Source organism: Ochlerotatus camptorhynchus, unplaced genomic scaffold, assembly GCF_037179485.1.
Source record: "Ochlerotatus camptorhynchus isolate MF236.1 unplaced genomic scaffold, CSIRO-AGI_Acam_v1.1 ptg000357l, whole genome shotgun sequence".
NCBI lineage: Eukaryota > Metazoa > Arthropoda > Insecta > Diptera > Culicidae > Ochlerotatus > Ochlerotatus camptorhynchus.
The window spans coordinates 5096861-5122892 of NW_027040845.1; the positions used below are offsets into that span (position 1 = coordinate 5096861).

Genomic DNA, 26032 nt, shown 5'->3' on the forward strand with positions numbered 1-26032 from the left:
ACCACCCAACAGGGGTAGTAAAGTGTGGGAACCCAACGTTGGGTATAATAGTATTTACCTACTGTTGGGTACAACTAACTTACTTTTGAAAGCTAGTGGAAAATTCCATACGAACTGCACACAAGTAAATGAAAATTACTTTGACCCGCTTTACCTACTTTTGGGTTCCTGCACTATAGTGCCGAGATGAGTGAAAAGAACTTAATTTTGGGTACTTTTGACGTAGGATTACGTCTTTCGGCAACATATTGGGGGTGCAATTTCAAAAAAACCAAGATCGACCGCGGGACGAAAATAGGTCAGGTTTTGACCACATATACCTCTGTCAATAGCAGATGAATTTTAATTCTAAACAAGCCAAAGAATTGGGAATTTATCTACCAATCTGCTAAACTGAACACTTTATTAATTTTCAATAGGTCACTATTGAAAAATACACAAATGTCCAACTGTTGCAATGGTGATCAAAATTATCACCGATTACCTGCAAACAGCGCATTCCCTAACACAGATTTAAAAATCGAATTCGATCCTGTCTCACTGAACGGTGCTCATTCAATCACCGTGTGTGGTGGTGTCCGGTCGTCAACGTCAGCAAAAGCAGCATCAGCAACAACATTGCTCTTAGCGTGTGGCGTTTACATTGTTCTCCAGTACACCACGGGCTGCTCTGCCTGTGAGCTGCAGAGCCCACATGAGCACCCATAGAAGGTGGAAGAAGCCGCTGGATCGAAATCAGTTTCCTCGTGAGTAGCTGTGGGTCATCTATGCCAAGCGTGTCAACCTTGCTCCAAACAATTAACAGCTCCCCAGCCTCACCCTAATAGCTCAGCATTACTCAACCTTCACGACTAAACGGTCCTTTTCAGAACCACTACAAATTTGTTAAAGAGTATTTATGTTTTGGATATTGTATATGTCATCAATCGGATGTCAGTTTCCGTAAGCAGCTAACTATCAAAGCTCAACCTGGTCTATAGAAGGTGTGGAATTGTAGGCCTGAATGTATTGGTGCAATTCGTTTTCACTCGGTTTTCATTTCGATTCGCACGATTCGTTTACTCAGTCACCCTTGTAGTGACGTCATAAAGTTTGTTTCGATCGGCATAGGAAATTAATATGAATTATATAATTTGTGTATGTTACCAAAATTTATGAATGGTCTGCCACTAAATGTTGAGATAATTAATTGATTATTGAACATCACACTGTGTATACCATGAAAAAGCAGCCTGTTTGTGTGTTCCATGTAACATACAGCTCGCCAGCCTTATCCGTGTTGAACACCCTAATAGATCAGCATTACTCAACCATCACGACAATCGGTCCTTTTCATGACCATCATAAATTTGGCAAAGAGTATTTTTTTACGTAGGCAAAGAGTATTTTTTTACGTCTTTCGGCAACATATTGGGGGTGCAATTTCAGATAATAAAATTCGACCGCATTACGAAAAGGTGTTGATCACATACATATAACTCTGTCAATAGCAGATGGATTTTAATTCTAAACAAGCCAAACGATTGGAAATTTATTTAGCAAATTTCTAAAATAAACACTATCAATTTTCAATAGGTCACTATTGAAAAATAAACAATGCAATGGTGATGAAAATTATCACCGATTACCTGCAAACAGCGCATTCCCTAACACAGATTTCAAAATTGAATTCGATCCTATCTCACTAGAAGGTGCTCATTTAATCACCGTGTGTGGTGGTGCCCGGTCGACGGTGTCCGCAGCAGCAGCATCAGTAGCAGCAGTTTCGGCGTGTGCGTTTACATTGTTCTCCAGTACACCACGAAAGGCAGCCTGAAAGCAGCGAGCATCCATAGAAGGGAAGAAGAAGCCGCGTCGCGATCGATATCAGTTTCCTCGTGAGTAGCTGTGGGTCATCAATGCCTAGCGCCGTCAACCTTGCTCCAAACAATCAACAGCTCGCCAGCCTCATCCTTGTTGAACACCCTAATAGCTCAGCATTACTCAACCATCACGACTAAACGGTCCTTTTCAGGACCACCACAAATTTGTTAAAGAGTATGTTCTGGACATTTGTAAAGGTCATCAATCGGATGTCAGTTCCCGCAAGCAGCTAATTATCAAAGCTCAACCTGGTCTATAGAAGGTGTGGAATTGTAGGCCTGAATGTATTAGTGCAATTCGTTTTCACTCGATGTTCATTCCGCTTCGCACGATTAGTTGCATTCGTTTACTCAATCACCCTTGTAGTGACGTCAAAAAGTTTGCTTCGATCGACGCTTACATAGGAAATTTAATATGGATTATTGAATTTCTTGTATGTTACCGAAATTTATGAATGGTTAGTAGCGGATGTTGAGATAATTAATTGAGATTAATTGATTACTTAATTATCACACTGTATACCATGAAAAGAAGCCTGTTTGTGAGTTTTTGCCTGTTTTCTAGTAAGGAGATATCATAAAAAAAACAAATCACCAGCTGGTATTTCCCGGCGGCTTTACAAAATAATACAATCAAACAAAATCATCATGCAGAGCTAGCTAGGATTTGTTTTACTTTCACAAATCCAGCTGAACATTGCATTAGGTCCTAAGTAACATTGATCGATTCTCTTCGTCGACTTTCTCTTTCTCTTTAATAACTTGAGCATAGAACCGTTTCTTGATGTGTTTGTCGTATAAGATGCTAGATAAAAGCTTCTTTTATCGATCTGTGTGCTGAAAATACCTGGGTATATCTTTACATGGCCGTGGGGATGCAAAGAGAAAGTGGACGAAGAGAATCTGTCAATGTTACTTAGGACCTACTTGAAATTACATACGTCAGGGCTAGATAGATCTCCACAGGATTTACAAAAAAAAACCAAAATCGACCGCATTTCGAAAATTCAGGCATAACATTTGATAACGGCACAAAAGTATTTGTAAACAAACTTTCTAAGGTCCTTTACACGCGAACCAAAGTACGCCCACGCAAACCAATACCACTTTCGGAAAGGTGATAGTTGCCCCTATCCGATGATGTTGTTGGTTTGCGCGGGCATACTTTGGTTTGCGTGTAAAAGGCCTTAGAAAGTTTGTTTACAAATGCTTTTGTGCTGTTATCAAATTAATGTAAGGCCTAAATTGGTCAGGTTTCTACCAATAGCAGATGGATTTTAATTCTAAACAAACCAAACGATTGGAAATTTATCTACTAATCTGCTAAAATGAACACTATTAATTTTCAATAGGTCACTATTGAAAAATACACAAATGCCCGACTGTTGCAATGGTGATCAAAATTATCACCGATTGCCTGAAATCAGAGCATTCCCTAACACAGATTTAAAAATCGAATTCAATCCTGTCTCACTGAATGGTGCTCATTCAATCACCGTGTGCGGTGGTGTCCGGTCGACGGTGTCCACAGCAGCAGCAGCAGCAGTAGCAGCAGCAGCAGCAATGCTTTCGGCGCGTTTTCTCCCGTACGCTACGAAAGGTTGCCTGCAAACAGCGAGCTGCAGAGCCCACATAAGCAACTATAGGAAGAAGAAGCACCACCGCTTGGAATCAGAATCAGAATCAGTAGCTCTTCGTGAGTCGCTCCGTGCGGGGTCGGTCATCTATGCCAAGCGTGTCACCCTCGCTTCAAACAACATACAGCTCGACAGCCTCATCAGTGTTAAACACCCAGCTCAGCATTACTCAACCATCACGACAAAACAGCTCTTCTCAGGACCACCATAAATTTTTTAAAGAGTATTATTTGAACATTTGTCGAGGTATCCCATCTTAAATTCCTACAATCAATTTTCGCATATTTTTCATTAATGGAAAAAGCCAAAAAATTCCGTGCGTTTTGTGCACGGATATGCGTAATTACGTCATCATAAAACGAAGCTTTTCCATGATACCGTGATAGCATGCTAGACGGTACCTATGTTTATGCCTTTTGATGCAAATTTGAAGCCCCTCCTATTAAGAGAATTATGCCAAAATCTAATCGTGTCGAATTCTCTTAGTAGGAGGGGCTAAAAATTTGCATCTAAAAGCATAAAGGTACGTAGCGTCCGGTATGCAGATTTCATTTTCGAATACGAAAATTGATGGGCAGTTCAATCTATTCAAATTTCTACAATTGTACGAAATCAATTTAATATTTACTATACTTTTGCTATACTACCTTTCGTAATCCTACGTCAAATCTATGGTCGTGTCTTGGATACAACCTCTTACTTTTTCTTTAAGGTAATTGATAGATTAGGATCATAGTTTACTATAGATATGCAAATAGTAGGTAAATCTTAACATTTGAATCAACACCAATGAATTTTTTCTAACCGTGTAGGTTACGTACATGCAAAGAAAACCAAGGCATTGTATGCACAGGTAAAACGGGAACCCAAGGGGTAAGTCACTCAGCACATCCCGAATAGAAATTTACATTAACCCAACGTTTGATTTTGATGTCTACATCAGCATCGAAATCAAATGTATGCGTGATGTCAAACATTAGAAAACATTATGATTTAGTTGTGATGAAGTTTGATTCTAATGTAACGTTAGGTTCAGTTGTCATTGAATGTATTCTGATGTCAAATTTTACATCGTCAAGACGTTTGATTCTGATGTAACGTTTGAGGCTAATGTATTTTTATGTACTTGGACGTCACACTGAAGTCTGAATACATTAAGGGTACAGCAATACACGTTAAAATTTAATGTATTGAAGATGTCTGCTGATGTTTCCTACATTACAATTTCTATTCGAGATTGTGCCGAAATTATATTCTACAAAGCTTGGGCACATCCATCGGCACATTTTCGGCATACCTTCGGCACAATCTCGTAGGCATTAGATTGCTGTTAATAAAATGGGAGCACTGCTGAACAACTTTCATTCAAGTTGTTCAGAACATTACGTGCTGTTTGACTGTATGTTCAGGAACATCTTCTAATTGAATATATCAGAGGAACTCAGACCAGCAGTTCTCTTATAGATCTAAATACGAAATGTAGGTTCTAGAGTGGGCTCAAGAGAAAGAGGCAGTTAATCAGACCTTATTAGTACCCTTAATTCTAACTAAACAAACTAAAGAAGTTTAGTCATCACCCTCTATAGTTGGTCTCCAACAATGCTCCCCACCGGTTCCAACTCTTTCCGGCCGAAAGGCTAGGTTTCTGGTCTGCCTTTGAGGGCATTAGAAAACACTAAAACAAAGGACTTTTATTACCCTATGGATCACAAATTTAGCACACCCGTCACTTCCCGCGTCATCCTCAATCCGATTTATCCTTGCGATTTCAAACCAAAACATTCAAGTTGTCAGAAATAACAGGTTGCCGGGATGGGTATTTTACTAACAATTGCAGCTTGCTCTATGACCGGCACAATCGGCATACTTGCGGTACACTGACAAAAAAGATGACCCAAGATTGGTGTGCGGAGTGACCTACCCCTAGCGGGTACCTTAGGGGCTGTCCATAAACTACGTAAACAGTTTAGGGGGGGGAGGTTGACAATTATCCACGGCCCATACAAATTTTAATTTTTTTGTATGGACAATTGTCTACGCAGGGGGAGGGGGGGGGGGGGGTTAATAATCCCAAAAAACTGTCTACGTAGTTTATGAACAGGCCCTTATTTGTAAGATGGTGCAAACATTATCACGCATACGGTACAAGGTACATATATGTCCCTAAATTCGGTTTAATATGAAGCCTTCAATTACATTGTATGCCGTATCTTATGTAATAATTGAGCTGCAGTCGATATTTAACTGTCAACATGTAAGCTTAGATATTCTTATTATTTGGATATTGATTACGCACGACTGAAAACTGTTTAATCTCACCATTTTAACATGAAAACATTACAGGTACGGGGATGTAATGTCAGTCTACTGTACTCAAATTAGGTCTTTAAATCGATGCAACTTCGTCCAATCGAAGATGAACCTCGATCTACAATGGTTCGGCTGTTCGGCATTTGAAATCGTGCTTCTTTTTCACTCCTTATCATTCATACGTAACCACATTGTTGACGTCACTTTCACTTCTCGCGTAAGAACTGATGAGGATGAAACAGACAGTGTTTTCTTTCCTGATGATCCAGATAACATAAATCACGATGCTTTTAGAATACAAATAAAGCCAAATAGATCACGACTATTGTCGCTATATTCAAAGTCTGGCGGATAGAATTTCGATCTACCATAAAGCGGAACCAATTCAATATATTTTACACCAACAATTGAAAAGGTACTATCAACTTTTATAAACAAAACGTTGATTATTCTTTCCTCGCCAATCGAACGCAAATTGCCGGCATCGTCGGATAGGGGAAACTTTCCCCAACCCAAAGATGGTGTTAGTTTGCGTAGACGAGCCTTGAGTCACGAGAAAAGGGTTTCCGAAATTTTGTTCGCAATAGCTGATGTGCTCTTTTGTGTTGTTGGTCGTGAATTGCTCGATTGGTTCCGCTATTTGACAGCTCAATTGGATATAACGACTATAATCACGACCACACATATAACGAACTGTCATGTCAAGTGACAGCAAGCCGAACATAGCTCCTAAGAAACATTGGCAGATTCACTTTGTAGATTTTCTCTATGCATCCCACGGCCATGTATAGGCACTTCCAGCTATTTTCGACACATAGTTCAATAAAAGAAGCTACTATCTAGCATCTAATACGGCAAACACGAAAAGAAACGGTTTTGTAGCCAAGCTATTAGCGAAAGAGTAAGTTGACGAGGAGAATCGATCGATGTTACTTAGGACCTAATGCATTATTCGGCTTGATAGTTTTTCGAAGGGCCTACATGGTAAATGAATATGACTCATATTTGAATCCCATTCACTAAAATTCGCAAAAACATAGGTCATACAATGAGTAAATTTTTACTTAACTATGAGTAAATCAGGCATAACATTTGATAACGGCACAAAAACATTTGTAAACAAACTTTCTAAGGCATACACGCTAACCAAAGTACGCCCACGCAAACCAACAACATCATCGGATAGGGGCAACTATCACCTTTCCGAAAGTGCTATTGGCAACAATCGATACGAAACTAACGATTTTAAATTGGCTCACAACTTGACTAGCCTATTGGTCCCAAGCAAATCGATTACGTACCCCATTCTAGTCAAAATTCTAGTACTACACTATGTTTGTTTTGATTCGCTATGAAAGTTTGACAGATAAAATGAGGGGTTAGTGGATTTTCCTATGTTTCGAGGGGTGAATCGATTAGCTTGGGACCGAAGATAGTACCAGAGCTGAGCCAAAAAGTTGAGCACGTTTCTTCGGGACTTTCTTGTCTTAGAGTTACCTCTATGCTATTGGTTTCCGTGGGCGTACTTTGGTTCGCGTGTAAAGGGCCTTAGAAAGTTTGTTTACAAGTGCTTTTGTGCCGTTATCAAATGTTATGCCTGAAATGTCACACATATATGAGTAAATGTCACTTAGATATGAGTGACATTAACTCATAAAGGGTGTATTCGATAAAAATGGCACACCGAACATCTTCTGTAACTTTTGAACCGTATATGTAAAAAACCTGCAAATTTGAGTAAATCTTATTCATAGTGTATTGTTTACATCTGTCAGGTTTCATACAGTAGTTATTCATACAGTATTCATACAATCAAAATCCAGAGGCGTCCCATCAAGCTTGAGATTGCAAATACAACTGTGTCTCGTGTGATAAGAACCTTCAAGGAGCGTCTGAGTGCCCGGAGAAAGGAAGGGAGTGGTCGTAAAGTGGTCCAATGGACAGTAAAATGGCCAGGAAAGTGGTGCAACAGTTCAAGAACCGTCCAAACATGTCAATTCTAGATGTCGCTAAAAAGTCCAAGGTGTCAGTCGGTTTTGTGCAGAAAACCATGAAGCGTGCTGGGTTACATGTTTACAAGTTGCTCACCAAATCGTGTTGCACCGTGATGGATGACGAAACTTACGTCAAGGCCGACTTCCGTCAACTTCCTGGGCAAGAATATTTCGTTGCCAAGTGTGGGTTCGATGTTCCGGAGGATGTTCGAAAGAAGAAATTATGGAACTTCCCAAAGAAGTTCCTGATCTGGCAGGCAATTTGCGGATGTGGTGAAATAAGCGCTTCCTTCATTTACACGGAAGAGTGCCTTAAGAAGCGTCTCTTGCAATTCACAAAGGATCAACCACAGACAAACAGACATAACACATTGAATATTTCTCACTGTAAAACATCGTCGCTAAAACATTACCGCCATCTGTTGAATACACTGTGGTGGGTAGTACGCTGAACAGATGGTGGTAGTGTCTAAACGTCAAACGCAAGGGAATTGACTATGCGCGCCACAGTCGGCGGTACTACCAACTAAGATACTTTGAAATTGACCGTTAAATGCTTGTTCGATGAACAACTTGCGAGTGTTATGTCTGTTTGTCTGCGGATCAACTGTGTTTTCGCCTGATCTAGCATCCTGTCACTACATTCGAAACGTAGCGGAGTGGTACCGAGCCAACGGAGTTAATGTTTTGCCAAAATATATGAACCCCCCAAATTCACCGGGACTTCGCCCAATTGAAAAACTCTGAGCAATTATGAAGACGGAAATTCGCAAACATCCCAAAACTATTAAAAAAGAGCTGGAGTTGAAGAAAATTTGGGGGAAAACAACAAAAACACTGGGAAAATCGGTTGTACAAAATTTGATGGGTGGAGTGAAAAGGAAGGTGCGGGCATTTGGGATGGGAGACGAAATTGAATAAAACAAATTTTGTAAATCATAACTCATAAGTAGTTTTTCAATCCATGAAAATTTTAAGAAAATCCGATTATCGGTTTAATTTTGGTGAGTAAATATGTGTGTGCCATTTTTATCGAATACACCCTTTATTTGATAAAAACTTACTCATTCTACGAGTTCTACTTACACTCAAAAAATATTCAATCCTAAATAGTATAAAAGCTACGCTAAATTGCAACTCTCCTGACCGACGCATAGGTCTGTGAGAATACGAACTTAGTGTAAAATTGGGATATGCATAGTTAGTATAAAATTATGTTTAATATGCATAACCACTTTTGTGTTCGAGTACAGGCTTTTTGTTGCTGTCATTAATTTCATTCGTTTTGTTTTTCTTTATAAATTAATGTAAATAATCGGGAAAATATTCGAAAGATCGCTATTACATATTACATTCCGCAAGCTCATCTACTTCATTAAGGAACCTGTTTTTCATGTGAATCCTAAATTCGTCTGGTTTCATCATGTTGATATACTTCTCCAGTATTGAATAATCCTGCATCTGCGATTGTGCAATCTGCATCAGAATGTGGACCACAATGTCTGAATGGTATCTTCCTTGTGTCTGTTCGAACTGTACCTGTACTGGTGTAGAATCACCAGTAGCTAGTAGAGCAGAAGCTTTCCAGAATCCATCCCCTGGAGAGCAACACGTCCGAGTTCCATCAGAAGCTGGAACCGTACGATCTTTCGGATGATGGCATCCTTGATGACTATTGACAAACTGCTGTGCATCCGGTATGTAGAAACATGCTTCGAGCTTCGTTTGATGGGGTTAAATAGTCGTGTTTACTTCTTTCTGATGCTGTATTGGAGCACGTCCTACGTCCTTTTATACACCTTGATCAAATTTGGTTCAACAATTGAACTGTCTTCAATAAGGTTGATCTCTGGTACCGTATCTGATGTACGCTCCTTCCTTGGCGCGATTAACTATTATGGCAAGTTCGTGTCTAATATGCGAGCGCTCTGCTATCCCCCCGATAACCTCCTCAAAACAGAATCGAAGTTTGATTAGAATACGGAGTGTCAACAGACATTCGACCGATTCAAGCAGATTCTTACTTCGGACCCACTGCTTACACACTTCGATCCGAAGAACGAGATCATTGTGTCCGCCGATGCTTCATCAGTCGGTCTCGGGGCCACAATCAGGCACAAGTTCTCCGATGGCTCCATCAAGAGAATGCAGCACGCCTCGAGAGCACTCACCAAGGCGGAGCATAACTATAGTCAGCCTGATAGAGAAGATCTAGCCATCATCTTCGCAGTTACGAAGTTTCACAAAATGATCTTCGGTCGGCGTTTCCGCCTTCAAACCGACCACGCTCCATTGATTCGAATCTTCGGCTCCAAGAAAGGTATCCCGGTGTATACGGCTAACCGGTTGCAACGTTTTGCCCTCACGTTAATTCTGTACGATTTTGACATCGAGTACGTTCCGACTGAGAAGTTCGGCCACGCCGACCTACTGTCCCAACTGATTAGCCAGCATGCGAAGCCAGAAGAGGACTACATCATTGCTAGCGTTACACTGGAGGAAGATGTCAGGTCAGTAGTCGCGGATTCACTTAATATTCTTCCCCTTAATTTTAGAGTCGTCGCGTAAAGCACCCAAAACGGCTGGCCGCAATCTAAGCAAGTCGAACCGGAGATCAAACGATTCCACACCAGACTGGAGTCCTTCACCGAGTGGCCTGAGATTGTCAAAACGCGCAGCATTACATCGATATCCACAATTACCATCTTGCGTGGACTCTTCGCTCGACTGGGGATACCTGTTACCCTGGTCTCGGACAACGGAACACAATTCACCAGTGCAGAGTTTGGCAAATTCTGTCTTACGAACGGCATCGAGCACCTCACGACAGCCCCGTTTCATCCACAATCAAACGGACAAGCAGAGCGTTTCGTGGATACATTCAAAATAGCTATCAAGAAGATCCGAGAGGGGAGAGGAACAATGGATTAAGCAATCGATACGTTTCTGCTCACGTACAGGAGCACGCCAAATCACTCTGTACCAGAAAACAAGACCCCGTCAGAGGCTCTGTTCGGCCGTAAAATCCGAATGGCAGTTCCAGAAGAGCAGAAAGAACAGAAGCGACGATCGTTCAACCCCGACGATGCTGTCTACGCCAAGGTCCACACCAAAAACACCTGGAAATGGGTACCTGGCATAGTTCTCGAGCGAATCAGCAACGTAATGTATAACGTGTGGACCGATGCTCGGATGCTGCGCTCGCACGTCAACCAGTTGCGCAGTTGAAATTCCAATAGCTCGAATGCCAAGTTAGCAGTTAGACAAGCCGTGAGCTCACACAGTTCATTTCAGTTGAACGTCCTGATGTCTGCCTGGAACCTACCTCAATCACCGTCGTCGCTTGCACTGGACGAGCCCGTCCAATCATCATCATCGCAAGTCTCTAGCTCAGCATCAACTACAAATCCGATGACACCTCAATCATTGCCGCCGTCACCGAGATGTGGTTCACCAGCGACTACGAGTACATCGATGTCTTCTACGACAGCAACATCAACTGAGTTCGAGTTAGCAGCTGAAACCGAACCGGTAGAAGTTCTACCTCTGCGCTCTTCTCGTCTTCGAAGGCAGCCTCGATGGTTTGACCCCTTCCAGCTCTATTCAGAGGGGAGATGTTGCAGACAACGAAAACGGATTTGGCAAGACTGCCGGTTGCCCTATCTTTATCGCAGGCCTCACCGACGGCATCTACATAGCTGCCACTAGTGTGAAGCAACAGAAAGAACAAAACAATAACATTATGTTGTCGAGCGAGTTAGAATGTTTTTAGATTGTTTTGTGACTGCTTTTCAACACCCAAACAGGTCTGGGTTCAATCCCAGCCGAGGTCGGTGGGATTTTTCTGAGGCATAAAAATCTCTGGTCACGGAGGTCCCTTCGGAAAGCGAAGTAAAGCCGCCCAAGTAACAATTTTGGTTTTATGAGGGTTCTGTAGACCATGATTTAGACTTGTAGAATGCTATAAAACCTCTATAAAGCTTGCAATGTTACTTGGGCCGTTGGTCCCGGCCCATGTGTGTTTGAATGGGTGCGTCAATGGATGACAATCGATGTCCGTCGGTGATTGGCACTAGATTGCGGAACAGAGACCGACTTTAAGTAAAGGAATGAATAAGAAGAAGAAGACTGTTATATAATTTTGAATATAATAAATAATATAAATACAATATATAATTTTGAGCACAAGTTTCTGGCCAGTAATCAAAAATGTAAAGAATATATAAATAGATCACTGGGCGTTAATGGGTTAAACGAACCTCTTCCTCTAGCCTATTAGCATTGTTTGGCTTGATTTACCTGCACATAAATACATAGTAATAATTTTCGGACACATTCCGCATCTTCTTTCCCAGTACCAACATTCAGCCGTCCACTTCGTACTTTCGACCTGCAAAAAAAAAATCAGAGTAGGTATGAGTTCTAGCAAAATGAAAAATCGAAAAGAATACATAAAAGTTGACCTTTCGGTGGTCCTTTCTAAACCTTTCAAGTACCTGCCTATTTGCACATAATATAGGTATAGAATAATCGAATTTAGCGCACTTCACTAGGCTGCACCACCAGGGGGAAGAAATTGAACAATTTTGCGGTTACCCTTGGAATGCCTCCATTCATGTTTTAAAGCGTCCCTCAATTCTCGTTGAAGCGATTGCAAGGTTTCCCAACCCTCTGATTTCGGGGGAGTGCATTTCCCCATCCACAGTGGGCATATAAGAGCGGTCGCCGATGACTAATAAGGAAATAAGTAGGGTGTACATACAAATATACGAAGGTACCGAAAATAGATGGGCCTACCAGACGGACTGACCCCGACTGGCGACGGCGATGGAATATTATGAAGGTAAATGTAACGCGCGGTTTACGACACTCTTTAGGGATTGGTCCTTTCGGTGTATAACGTGACTAAATCACATGAAATCGTCCATAACGGACTGGGTTCAACTCGACTGTAATCCAAGGCGACTTTGTAATGTTATCGCCGGATCCATGGATTATTCCTTCTACTATATATGATTGAAACTACAACCATGTCGTTTAACCTTGTTCTGCACTAAACAGACATCTGTTTTGCAAAAAAAACCAGTATGTAGGCATAAAAAAAGATTAATTAGTCAAGATTTCAACTTCTGAAAAGCGTTGTTCATGTGTGCTTCGTTCCGCTCTGCCGGAGACGAACGAGCTACAAACGTACCGTATCTCGAGCTGCCAATATATGTGACGTCTAAAAGCAACTCTCAAACCGAAATTATACAACTTCCAGAACCCGCAACGTTTTGGTTCATCCGCAATCTTGACGAGCGCAACTAATTTAGATTTTCCTTTTCCATCCCACCCACAGCTTCCCCGCATCCGGCCAGCAGTAGCCTCTCGAAGGAACGGCGAGGTGGCACAACGGAAGAAGAAGACTACGAATACGATGACGAGGAGGAACCGTCGAAGGAGCATGGCGATAACGACGTCAATGGGGGCGGCGGGCTGACGACGATGCTGCTGACCAAGAACCACACCATCGAAACGGAGATGAACAGTACGGTTACGCTGCCCTGCCGGGTGACCAATCTGCAAGGTAAGTCGTTCGACTGTTTTATGCTATTCGTCATTCACTGCTATCTCGATGTGATTTATTGGACGGACGATTGAAGAACGTTTTTCAGATGTCCTAGAGATGCGCTCCGGGAAAATTTACACATGACTCCCTCCTTGTTCGGAATATTGATTATTTTTCCATGTACATTCCTTATAAGGGTTTGTTTTGATTTGAATGGTTATTGTAAAAACATTTGCAAATGTGTAGGGGAAAAGGGGCAACATGGTCATTGCAAAATTGCAAAATTTGAAATTTTCGCTCCACCGTTTTCAAACGGTTCCAAATTGAGTCCTAATTAATTATATGGAAATTACTATGGGAAAACCAATGTTTTTGTTCTCAGTCCGCATCGTGCTCTCTTGCCGTGCGGATCTATTTGCTTTTTGCTTAAGGAAGTGTTACTACTACCTAAAGCTACAACAAATTTAAACAGCACTTTTCAGTGCTCAACCTGTAAAAATTTTCTACCTTGTTCAACTCCTCTTATTCCTCTTCGATCCTTGTTTGGACCCTACCCGAGGTAATCCTTCTTGGATATCGATTTGGAAAATTCCTCTTCGATCCTTCAGATTCTTATAGTAATCTGCTTGGAAGTCGATTTGGATAAAAAATTTACTGCCGCCATGGCGCCTAAACGCAAAAGAAAGGGGCAAACTCTTGACCCCCCTTCTGAAGAAATTAATTTGAGTAATCAATTTGATTTGCTCACGGATGATGAGAATGATCCATCATCCAAGAAAAATTCTAGTAAACTTTCCCGGCTTAATGCCAAGAAGGAAAAGATTCCCCCTATTGTGATAACCACTACCGATTTCCATGCTCTTCGCATGGAACTTTTGAATTTCGTGAAAGTTAAGTTTTCACTACAAATTGGACGTCGGGGTGAATGCCGTGTATTGGCTGAAACCTTGGACGGATTTAAATGTCTTCTCAAGTATCTTACTGAGAAGAAGCACAAATTTTTTACTTACGACACCAAAACTGAACGTGTGTTCAAGGTTGTCATGAAAGGACTGCCCAGTGGTGAATCCCTGGATCAGATCAAAGATGAACTGGCAAAATTACTTGGAGTTGTGCCACTCCAAGTAATCAAAATGAAAATGAAATCCCGTCCTGGCGATTCGCGCAACGGGATTTCTAATGATTTTTATTTAGTTCACTTCAAGTCTAGTGAACTAAACAACCTTAAGGCCTTAGAAAAAGCTAGCCTTATGCTCCATGTCCGAGTGAAGTGGGAACACTTCAGGAAGACTGGAGGAAATTTTCAAAACCTCACTCAGTGCCGTAAGTGCCAGGGATGGGGTCACGGAACTAAAATTTGCTACATGCCAGCTAAATGCATGAATTGTGGTGATTCCTCTCACGCAAAGGACGACTGTCCTGTGAAGGAAGATCCTAAGAAATTTAAATGTTCAAATTGTGGTGAAAACCACAAATCCAATTTTTGGGAATGTAAGACTCGCAAAGCGATCCTACAATCTCGTTCTAACCGACAGGTAGGAAACGCTCCACGTTTCCGACCAGGTATAAATTCCTCTGCTGTTAACAACGGTCAGCGAGGAACAAATTCTACATTCGTACCCGTAGGTACAAATATCACCCCTGCTTCAAATGTTTCATCTGTACCTACTCCCCTCGCTGCTAACAATGTTCAGCGAGTTAATGGAGCTACCTATGCTGCTATTGCAGCGGGTAGAAATCAAAATACTAACCAACGTTCTAACGGAAATTTTGACAATTTTGACTTAGGAAGCATTACTGCTCCTAAAATGGAATTTTTACAGAATTCATTAATTGACATGATTTCTGATATGCTTAAATCTAACTCCATGTTTGATGCTATTCAAACTGGAGTAAAATTTGCTAATAATATTGTCATGACTTTAAAATTCAGTAATGGATTTTAAAGCATTAAACATTTTAAATTGGAATGCTCGATCTCTTAAAGATAATGAAGACGAGCTATTTAATTTTTTGAGAGTTCATAACGTGCATATTGCCGTTATAACTGAAACGTTCCTTAAACCTGACCATAAGGTTAAGAAGGACGCAAATTACTTGATTTATAGAAATGATCGTCTTGATGGACCCTGTGGTGGCGTTGCCATCATTATTCATAGACGAATCAAGCATAAAATTCTTTCTTCATTTGAAACCAAAGTTTTTGAAACTTTGGGAGTTTCTGTTGAAACAAAATTTGGACAACTTACGTTTATAGCTGCCTATTTGCCATTCCAATGCGTAGGCCAGCAAAAGAATTTTCTCAAGGGTGACCTCCAGAAACTTACCCGTCATAGGTCTAAATTCTTCATTATTGGTGATTTTAATGCAAAACACCGCTCATGGAATAATGCTCAAAGCAATTCCAATGGTAATATTCTGTTTGATGATTGTTCTGCAGGTTATTACACTATTCAATATCCAAACAGCCCAACATGCTTTTCTTCTGCAAGAAATCCCTCAACTATTGATTTGGTCTTAACTGATTCATGTCATCTTTGTAGCCAATTGGTTACCCATGCTGACTTCGGTTCTGATCACCTTCCAGTAACTTTTGAAATATCCCAAGAAATAATTTCTAATCCCAACAGCTTTACTTTCAATTACCATAGGACTGATTGGGAGCAATATCGAACATTTATGGAATATAACTTCGATCCAAACATTCCTTTGCAAACCAAAGATGAAATTAATTATGCTCTTGAATCTCTGACTACTTCTATAGTTGAAGCAAGAGCTGCCTCAGTACCAAAATGCGAGGTTAAATTCGATTCAATTATAATAGACGATGATCTTCAGCTCTTGATCCGTCTTAAAAATGTCCGTAGGAGACAATTTCAAAGAACACGCGATCCTGCCATGAAAGTTATCTGGCGGGATTTGCAAAAACAAATTAAAAAGCGGTTCTCTGCCCTGAGGAACAAAACTTTTGAAAATAATATTTCTAAATTAGACCCGAGTTCCAAACCCTTTTGGAAACTCACAAAAATTTTGAAAAAACCTCAAAAGCCTATTCCAGCGCTTAAAGAAGGTGGTAAAATTTTGATCACAAATTTGGAAAAAGCTCAGAAACTTGCTAAGCAATTCGAGAGTTCCCATAATTTCAGTTTGGGTCTTACTAGTCCTATTGAGAATCAGGTTGCTCGGGATTTTCGGAATATTTTCTCTCGGGAAAATATTTTTGATGATTCCTGGGGGACTGATTTGGACGAAGTAAGGTCTATAACTAAAAAGTTTCAAAATATGAAAGCTCCAGGTGATGATGGAATTTTCTATATCCTCATCAAAAAACTCCCAGAGAGTACCTTGTCTTTCCTGGTAAAATTATTTAACAGATGTTTCCATTTGGCATACTTTCCTGATAAATGGAAAAATGCAAAAGTTGTTCCAAATTTGAAGCCGGATAAAAATCCAGCTGAAGCTTCTAGCTACCGTCCAATAAGTTTGCTTTCTTCAATAAGTAAACTTTTTGAAAAAATAATTTTGAATAGAATGATGCTTCACATCAATACGAACTCAATTTTTGCAGATGAGCAGTTTGGATTTCGCCATGGGCATTCAACTACTCATCAACTCTTAAGAGTTAACAATTTAATTCGTTCAAACAAATCTGAAGGCCACTCAACTGGAGTTGCTCTTCTAGACATAGAAAAAGCATTCGACAGTGTTTGGCATGAAGGTTTGATTGCTAAATTGAAAAAGTTTAATTTTCCACTTTATATTATGAAATTAGTTCAAAATTATTTAACTGACAGAACTCTGCAGGTAAATTATCAAAATTCCAAATCTGAACGACTACCTGTTAGGGCAGGAGTTCCTCAGGGTAGCATTCTTGGGCCTATATTGTATAACATTTTCACTTCGGACCTCCCTGATTTGCCTCAGGGTTGCCACAAATCTTTGTTCGCTGATGACACAGGCATTTCCGCTAAAGGAAGAAGTCTTCGTGTTATTTGCAGCAGACTTCAGAAAAGTTTAGATATTTTCTCTTCTTATTTACAAAAATGGAAGATTTCTCCCAACGCTTCCAAAACTCAACTTATAATATTTCCACATAAGCCCAGGGCTTCCTTTTTGAAACCTAGTAGTAGTCACATAGTCACTATGAACGGAGTTCCAATTTCCTGGTCAAACCAAGTGAAATATCTTGGATTAATACTTGACCATAAATTAACTTTTAAAGATCACATTGAGGGCATTCAAGCCAAATGTAACAAATATATAAAATGTTTGTATCCTCTTATAAACAGGAAATCCAAACTTTGCCTGACGAATAAACTTCTAATATTTAAACAAGTTTTTAGACCGGCCATGCTTTACGCTGTGCCAATATGGTCTAGTTGTTGCACTACCAGGAAAAAAGCACTTCAAAGGATTCAGAACAAAATTCTGAAGATTATTTTGAAGTTGCCTCCCTGGTACAGTACTACCGAAGTACATAGAATTTCGAATGTTGAGACTTTAGCACAAATGTCCAACAAAATAATTAATAATTTCCGGCAAAAATCGTTACAATCCTCAATTGCAACGATTAATTCCCTTTATACTTAGATAAGATTTAGTTTTAGTTATTTAGTTTTAAGCTATCAATTGTTATACTGACATGCAGGTTTAAAAAACCTGTTTAAAATACTGAATTGCCAAGACAGGAACAATGTAAAAACACTGAGATATATATCATAACAATTAAGGCTGGTAAGTTACTGTAGTAACTGGAGCACCTAGGTTAAAAACTGAAATGTAATTTATTTTGAATTTGGAACAAATAAAGAGTTAAAAAAAAAAAAAAAAAAAAATGTTTTTGTTCACCTAGCAATTCTCGCGTCACTTTTCAAATAGACCAATCTACATTGATCGATTCTCTTCATCGACTCTCTCTTTCGTTAATAACCCGACTCACCATGTTCAGCTGTTCTTATCCACCAATACGCTTAACAATACTTTCTTTTAACAGACTGTATGTAGAAAAATTAGCCCGAAATATGAATGCAGCCAAGTTATTAACGAAAGAGTGAGTCGATGAAGAGAATCGATCAATGTAGATCGGTCTACATGAAAGGTGACGCGAGAATTCACCATACTTCTTTGCTTTAAAAATGATAACTACGCTTGTAAGAAATTTTCTCAGCTACAACGTTGTTGAAGATCACTTTTCGATAAAATGTAAAGGACCAAAGTTATTGATGATTTAATTCACTGATGTCTTATTGAGTAGGCAACATTGGTGCACACTTAGTTCTGTCTATCGAGCACGGTTGTGCAAATCTCGGCAAAAAAAGTTTCACTGAGATCTCAGCAAAAGTGACATTTGATTGCTGAGTCTCAGATAATGCTTAGCTGAATATCAGCAAACAAATGAAATGTTTACTGCGATCTCAGTGAAACTTTTTTTGCCGAGATTTGCACAGCCGAGCTCGGTAGTAAAAATTAAGTGTGTGTATCTGGCGCGTAGAATATAGCACAAAAATCATGGCTACTATGTATCACTGCAGAATACAGTGTTGCCCTCAAAACTACTGCTTAATCATGCCAGTCTCTTAAACAATTAATAGCTATTTAAATTGACGTTTGGTAGAAAATTGATCTTCTGCAAAGTTGTAGCTTAGAAAATTTCCCATAAGAACTAAGAAGTCAGTCAACAAAAAGTTTGGTTTTTCCATAGCAATTTCCATGTAAACTTTAAATGGTTTGTGCCATGTGAGTTTCTTACCAAATGAGTTACAATTTGAGTAGGCTAATTAGGACCCGAATTGGAACCGCTTGAGCACTGTGGAGCGAATATTTCAAATTTTCCATCAGTATAAAGGGTGATACGGTCAAAATTTGGTCAATATCAACTTGACGTATTTCTTTCAATTTTGCATTTAAAAAACCTTAACACCCCTCATTTTGAAGGTGTGTGTGTGTGTAGAATGTTGCTCCTATTTTGATTTTGGAATTCACTCTTCAGTTGTCAAAATGCCGTCCAAGTAAGAAGAGCAGCGTATCAAAATTTTGCTCGCGCATCGCGAAAATCCGAGCTACTCGCACGCAAAGTTGGCAAAATCGCTAAAAGTTGCCAAATCAACCGTTACAAATGTAATTAAAGTGTTTGGGGAACGTTTGTCGACAGCCAAGAAGTCTGGATCGGGGGGAAATCGAAAACCGGAAGCCGCTGAGACGACAAATAGAGTTGCCGGTAGTTTCAAGCGAAACCCTAACCTCTCTCTCCGAGATGCCGCAAATAAGCTGGGTGTATCGTCTACAACCGTGCATCGAGCCAAAAAACGAGCCGGACTATCGACTTACAAGAAGGTAGTGACTCCAAATCGCGATGATAAACAAAATACGACGGCCAAAGCGCGATCCCGGAGCCTGTACACGACGATGCTGACGAAGTTTGACTGCGTGGTAATGGACGACGAATCCTACGTCAAAGCCGACTACAAGCAGCTTCCGGGACAGGAGTTTTATACGGCAAAAGGAAGGGGAAAGGTAGCAGATGTTTTCAAGCACATGAAACTGTCAAAGTTCGCAAAGAAATATCTGGTTTGGCAAGCCATCTGTACCTGTGGCTTGAAAAGCAGCATTTTCATAGCTTCCGGGACTGTCAACCAAGAAATTTACGTGAAAGAGTGTTTGAATAAACGTCTGCTGCCTTTCCTGAAGAAACACGGTTGTTCCGTACTGTTTTGGCCGGATTTGGCATCTTGCCATTACGGTAAAAAGGCCATGGAGTGGTACGCCGCCAACAACGTGCAGGTGGTTCCCAAGGACAAGAACCCTCCCAACACGCCAGAGCTCCGCCCAATTGAGAAATACTGGGCTATTGTCAAGCGGAACCTAAAGAAGACCAAAAAAACTGCTAAGGGCGAGCAGCAGTTCAAGGCAAACTGGCTTTCTGCGGCGAAGAAGGTGGACAAGGTGGCTGTACAAAATCTGATGGCAGGGGTCAAGCGTAAGGCCCGGCAATTCGGATTTGGAAAAGCGGAAGCCTAACCGAATATTTTTCCTGAATGTTATACTAATTGAACTTGAAAAAGAAATTTAATTTGATTTTTTAAATAAACGATTTCACCGATTTACACGCGTTTTCCCTTGACCAAATTTTGACCGTATCACCCTTTAATGGCCATCCTAACGAAACTCGAATAAAATTTCACTATTTTGGAGAGAATATAATTATTTCTATAAGATTACAGAAGCTTCAAAGATTGGCCTATAATCCTATGCTTGAAGAACAATTATACAAAATTGTTAAATTTAAAAAAAAATATGTCCAAACGAAACTTTGAAGTTTCGGGACATTTTTTCTATTCGAGGGGCAAGATGGTTAGTAGGGTGGATCAACTATACTATATGTTCCCAACTACTCATTTCAAATTTGACCGAGTTTGGTTATAATCTCGATTTGCGGTAGAATTTAATTTTTGTATGGGAACATGTATGGGAAATGGAACGGTCCTATTTATTTGCTTACCAGAAATCCAAATATTGCTCAAATTTAACCAAATCTCGGACATAGATTGAGAATACAAACTAAATAACTTTATCGGAGATTTGTTTGAATAACAGAAAAGTTCATTATACTTTAGTTTTTTTTTTTGCAGTGTTGGGGCACTACTATAAATCACCCAAGTAACATTGCAAGTTTTATAGAGGTTTTAAAGCGTTCTACAAGTCTAAAACACGGTCTACAGAACCCTTGTTACTCGGGCACCCATTAATCGCTGTGCATTCTTGCATGTTTTGCAGAACACAGCATGAGAATATCCTAAACAAGGGATTTACATACATTTTTAACGATTTAATTGTCAAAAGATCTGGATTGGAGACGATGTTTATCTTGCCCAATATGGCCATCCCACCCCACTTCCCCCTTCAACATTATTTATTTAATTCATTATTTGCAGAGCAATGCATTAGGTCCTAAGTAACATTGGTGGATTCTCTTCTTCGACTTTCTCTTTCGTTAATAACTTGGGTACAGAACCGTTTCTTGTCGTGTTTGTCGCATTAGAAGCTAGATAATAGCTTCTTTCATCGATTTGTCTGCTGAAAATAGCAGGTAATGTCTAACCACGGCCGTGAGGATGCAAAGAGAAAATCGACAAGAGAATCTAGTGTTGTTACTTAGGACCTAATGCATTGTTCAGCTTTATTTGAGCTAAAATTTCGCCATTTTGAATCTCGTAGAAAACTTTAAAATGGTGCATTAGATATTTTCCTACAAATCATAACTCGAAAACGTCACTTCCTATCGAAATGGCATACGAAACAAAGTTGTAGGCAAACATAATTTTAATCGCGATCGCGGCATCTGTTTTCTCCCTCAATACGAATAATGTCTCAACAAAAACAAAAGCTTTACCCATCACAAATATCGAACTGCTCTAAACGAACAAAAGATCACGCACGATCGAGTTCATCCCGTCAGGTAGCAAAAGGGAATCAATTACAATTCCGAAACATAAGGAACTCAAAGCCTCGAGCACAAAATTGTAGGAACTAGCCTTTCAAAACTCCAGAAACTCTTGAATTCAAAGGATAACAATTGCGTAATTTTTCGCACTCATGGTCTATTTTGGAAACATGGGTTGCATATGCACTTTACACCAAAGGGTATTCAACTCTGCATACCTTAATATGTGCCAAGAGTTTTGGCAGTGCCGATCATTCCGAAGTAGGCCAAACTGTATCAATCAAGGTGTCAATATCCCATGAGTTTGGCAACCCTGAAGTTAAACTTTTGTGATTGTGTTTACATTTTAAATTTATCTAATTCATGACCATGGTTCATGGCAAATATTAAGCTTCATTCTCCCATTAGAATGAGCGCGGATTGGGCAGTGGAAGAGGAACTGGAAGCAATACAACCTATACGACCCGTCTACAAGAAACGGACGGTGGACGAAATTTTCACCAGCTGGCAGTAAAATGCTCCCCGAAAAAATCAAACCCAGAACTCGAACGGACGAAAGTTCACTGCCACCCAAGAAACAACATCCTCGAAACAGTTCTGATCGACTCAAAACTACGCAACCTTGAAGACATCACCCAAGTCTATCGTATCGCAGATTGTGATGTCTCCTACCATCACCCAATTACACACGTTCAAGCCTATCAAGTTCACGATCCTTTGCAGATGTGATACCTTCCACAAGGTACCACCAATCAAAACCAATGGCCAATGTACCACCAGTGAAAACCATCTACTGTCCCACCACTGCATATCTGTCATGCCTCGGAAATGGTGCTCGATCCAGATAAACTTCGCATCTGCAGTTCAACTGTACCCTGTGGTTGTTGTTGTCGATCTGCACGGCCATGGGATCTTGCCGAACAGCAAATTACTTAGTGTAGTCATGCGTCATGCGCTTTCGAGATTGAGCAAGGCCTTGTAATTGATTGATTGATAGGCCACCCATCGCACCGGATCTTTTTGAGACGAACTAGTGCAACAGATGAGTGCAGATTGGATCATTGATGATGAGGTGTACTCACGGAATAGAATGTAATTGCATTTTTGATTGCATTGATCTGTTCCTATAAATTGTATACTGTTTCGCTAAGGCAGTCGTCTAGGCCTGATGGAATATTTGGGGTTAATACGACCCCAATAAGTACTGGGACTTGTATGGACATCCCTAGAAAGTCCTGTGGATTTCCCATCGAAGTCCATACCAATTGAAACCTAAGAGGAAGAGATGACAATTGGCTTCTCACTCTTTAATTTATATCTCTATCTCTATCTTTATCCATGTCTATCTCTATCTTACACACATCAAATCAGCCAATCACGAGCTGGTTCACGTTTGACAGAAAAGTGGTTCATTTTTGCCCCCGTATTGTCACCTCTTCTCTTAGATTGAAACCAATGACAATGACAATGACCAATAGGATACCTAAGGAAAACCGTACACTGATAAAATTTCAAAGATTGTTTTTATGTGTCCCACACATGAATTTTTGCAATGTGATCAACATATGATATCTATGTGTCGGACACATACTTAATATGTGTACACATACTATTCATTTGACAGAATTCTGCTTCAAGGGGGTGCTAAAGAGCATGCAAATATTTTATTCAAAGACTGTTGGAAGGTGGACAGATCATTCCAGAATTCTGCCCCTAGATAGCGCTAGTAAGCATGCAAATATTCAGAACTGTTGCCTCTCCAGATCCTGATTATATAGACGGGTAATATTTTCGGCAAAGTTGATCAGGTGGTCTATGGCTGAAGGGAAGTGGACTTATAAAATCTGAATTCTGCCGCTAGATGACGGTAGTGAGCATCTCACATGCGCATATTCTGTATTGCTGTATCTGATTCAGATTATATAGTCCGGTGATATCTTCGGCAAAGTTGATTAGGTGGTCAAGGGCTGCTGGGTAGTTGAAAGATCAATTCAGAACTCTGCGCTAGTGAGCATCCCACACGCAAATATTCTGTTTTGCTGTATCTCAAGATCCTGATTATTTAGACCGGTGATGTCTTCGGAAAACTCGATTCTTGTTTTATTGGCATCTTCGAATTTTTTCTCTTTTCCAAATCCTTTTTTTTTATACCATTGTAGCCACCTGTCACTAGTAGCCACAGATGGCACATTCTCCTGAATACGACGTTTCTGTTGGTTTGGATCAGTGGGTGCAACTCGTGGCCACACTAGTACATCGTCAAATGGATCCTTTGAGTTTGAACTGGATAGGATAGGGTTTAGAGAATCTGTTTCTGAATTTGAGTATGAGAAAAAGTGTAAGCATACAGATCATACAAGCTTACGACAAGCCCCTTATCCCAACTCAAATGTCTGAATAGTGTTGTTAAAAAAATATAAGAGAGGTAAATGTACGACTATATTAAAATAATCTCTTACCATTGTTTACTTCACGAACTGCTTCTGGTAATATAAGCATGTGCCATTATCGTTCACAACAAATTTCAGGGTAACACTTTGAACGGTTCGGCAAAAAAATAGTCCTTCGGCGTTGTCCTTTATTAACTTTCATAAATAGGACAAAGCGAGCTCTTCGAGTGGCCCATATCAAAAATCTTTCTGACTGATGTTCAAAGATCTCGACAGCTCAATCCCAGTTGAAGTGAAGTTGATAGTCATGTTCAACAGTTTGACTTGATGCATTGTCAGTTGTTTCATCCACTCATACGCACTCAGTAGGATTTTCTAGTGTTTTAAAAGCGTTTGTAGGCAAGGAACTGAAATCGATCATATTGACGTCCCAAGGGCAGAGTCCACAATTGTTAATGTCGTTTTCAAACAACCTTTTGAATTTGTGAGCCGTTTTCAGAAGCTTGGCAAAGTTTGATTTTGTGACTCTAGCAGAATTACCACCGACAAACCGACATGACACTTAATTCTGAGTTATGCCCGAAAATCGTAAACGGGCGATTTAAATGTGCAGTGATCCGAAATGTCAAAACCGTAGGATTTTTTGATCTAGAGAAAAATAATTTGTCCAGAATAGATCAGACACGAACCAATTCATAACTTTTGCATGCGGTTTCATGGCTTAGCTAAATATTTTCTGCGAACATGGAGCCAGATGTCAGTAGTGTGCTTTAGTCAGATTTTTTTTTTTACTATGGTCATTCATGTCGGTTTGTCGGTGGAATTACTACATAGGTAAAATTGCCTGAGAACCTTGCACCAACTGTTTTTGAATGGACCAAAGAAAAGTCGGTCTAGTGGTTGGAGAATTCTCGTGGAACTAGGGTAAAGGGAAATCAGGATTATCTGATTTTGAGTGCAAAACTCAGCCAGCTCCATAATTACATGGCGCTTTTGTGGCCATCCACAAAACGACTGCAGGGAACTCAGTTTCAGTCTCAATCAGCCATTTGACAAGATCATTTGCGACATACTCATTAAAGGTGTTAGCTGTTTGTCATCCTTCATCTGACACACCTACTGACCAACCTTTTGGAATGCTTTCCAAAATTTCTCGACTGATTCTTTTTCCCTGGTGGAGTTTATTCACCATCAGCGTTACTTCCGAAAAGAGCCGTGAAACTCTCTTTATCGGAGTTATTATTCACGATACGGGAATTCTCAGCATCACGATCGCAAAGAGCTTTGAACGGTTTTGGAACTAGCTGGAATCCTGATTCATCAAAATTCAACATTCGTTTTGAGTTATCGAAAATTTCCGCAAAACCAAATACGAATTAGCTCCTGATCTTGAGAGGTTCGTAGTAAATTTATGTTTAATCTAAGGGTGTCTTTGCAAGAAACGGTGCGGCCAAATTTTTACCTGAAATAATCATGATAAATTTATTTTGATTAAAATTCATGAAAACTAATGAACAGTTTCAAATTGCATTAGCTCACTTGGAAATGAAGTTGGTAAATTGCGAGTTGGTCCGATTTTATCGGCGTAGTCTTTGGCAGCGCGTGTGAAATCAGTTTCGCTTATGGGGAACCCTGCTTTGGACATGTACACGGCGAATGAGAACGACTCAAATTTGAGTTTAGTTCACTCATAATCGCCAAAAGTGCAGGAACTCAGCGATGAGTAAATTTGCCTCATGTTTTCCCAGGTTTTTCCAGGGAAAAAATCCCGAATTTGAGAAAAGTAAAGATTGGATTCACTCAGTCTATTGGTACTACTCCGAGACTGAATAAAATTTTCGTCAATTT

The 26032-nt window shown here is 40.1% G+C and overlaps 2 protein-coding genes and 1 pseudogene across 2 annotated transcripts in view; 1 reads left to right on the plus strand and 2 right to left on the minus strand.

Moving 5' to 3' along the window:
• LOC135709243 (protein CEPU-1) overlaps positions 1–26032 on the plus strand; it is a 302225-nt gene that overhangs the window by 248458 nt on the left and 27735 nt on the right. Inside the window, exon 3 of the mRNA XM_065231522.1 lies at positions 13145–13372. Within this exon, the coding sequence (XP_065087594.1) occupies positions 13145–13372 (228 nt within the window). The remainder of the gene's footprint in view (positions 1–13144; positions 13373–26032) is intronic.
• Positions 23786–24902, minus strand: LOC135709312 (uncharacterized). Its single transcript, XM_065231622.1, has 4 exons — positions 24885–24902; positions 24817–24832; positions 24547–24745; positions 23786–24077 (listed from the first exon to the last, which is right to left on the minus strand). Exons 1-4 carry the CDS (start codon positions 24900–24902, stop codon positions 23786–23788), a joined length of 525 nt encoding a protein of 174 aa, XP_065087694.1.
• On the minus strand, positions 24949–25829 carry LOC135709303 (uncharacterized; annotated as a pseudogene).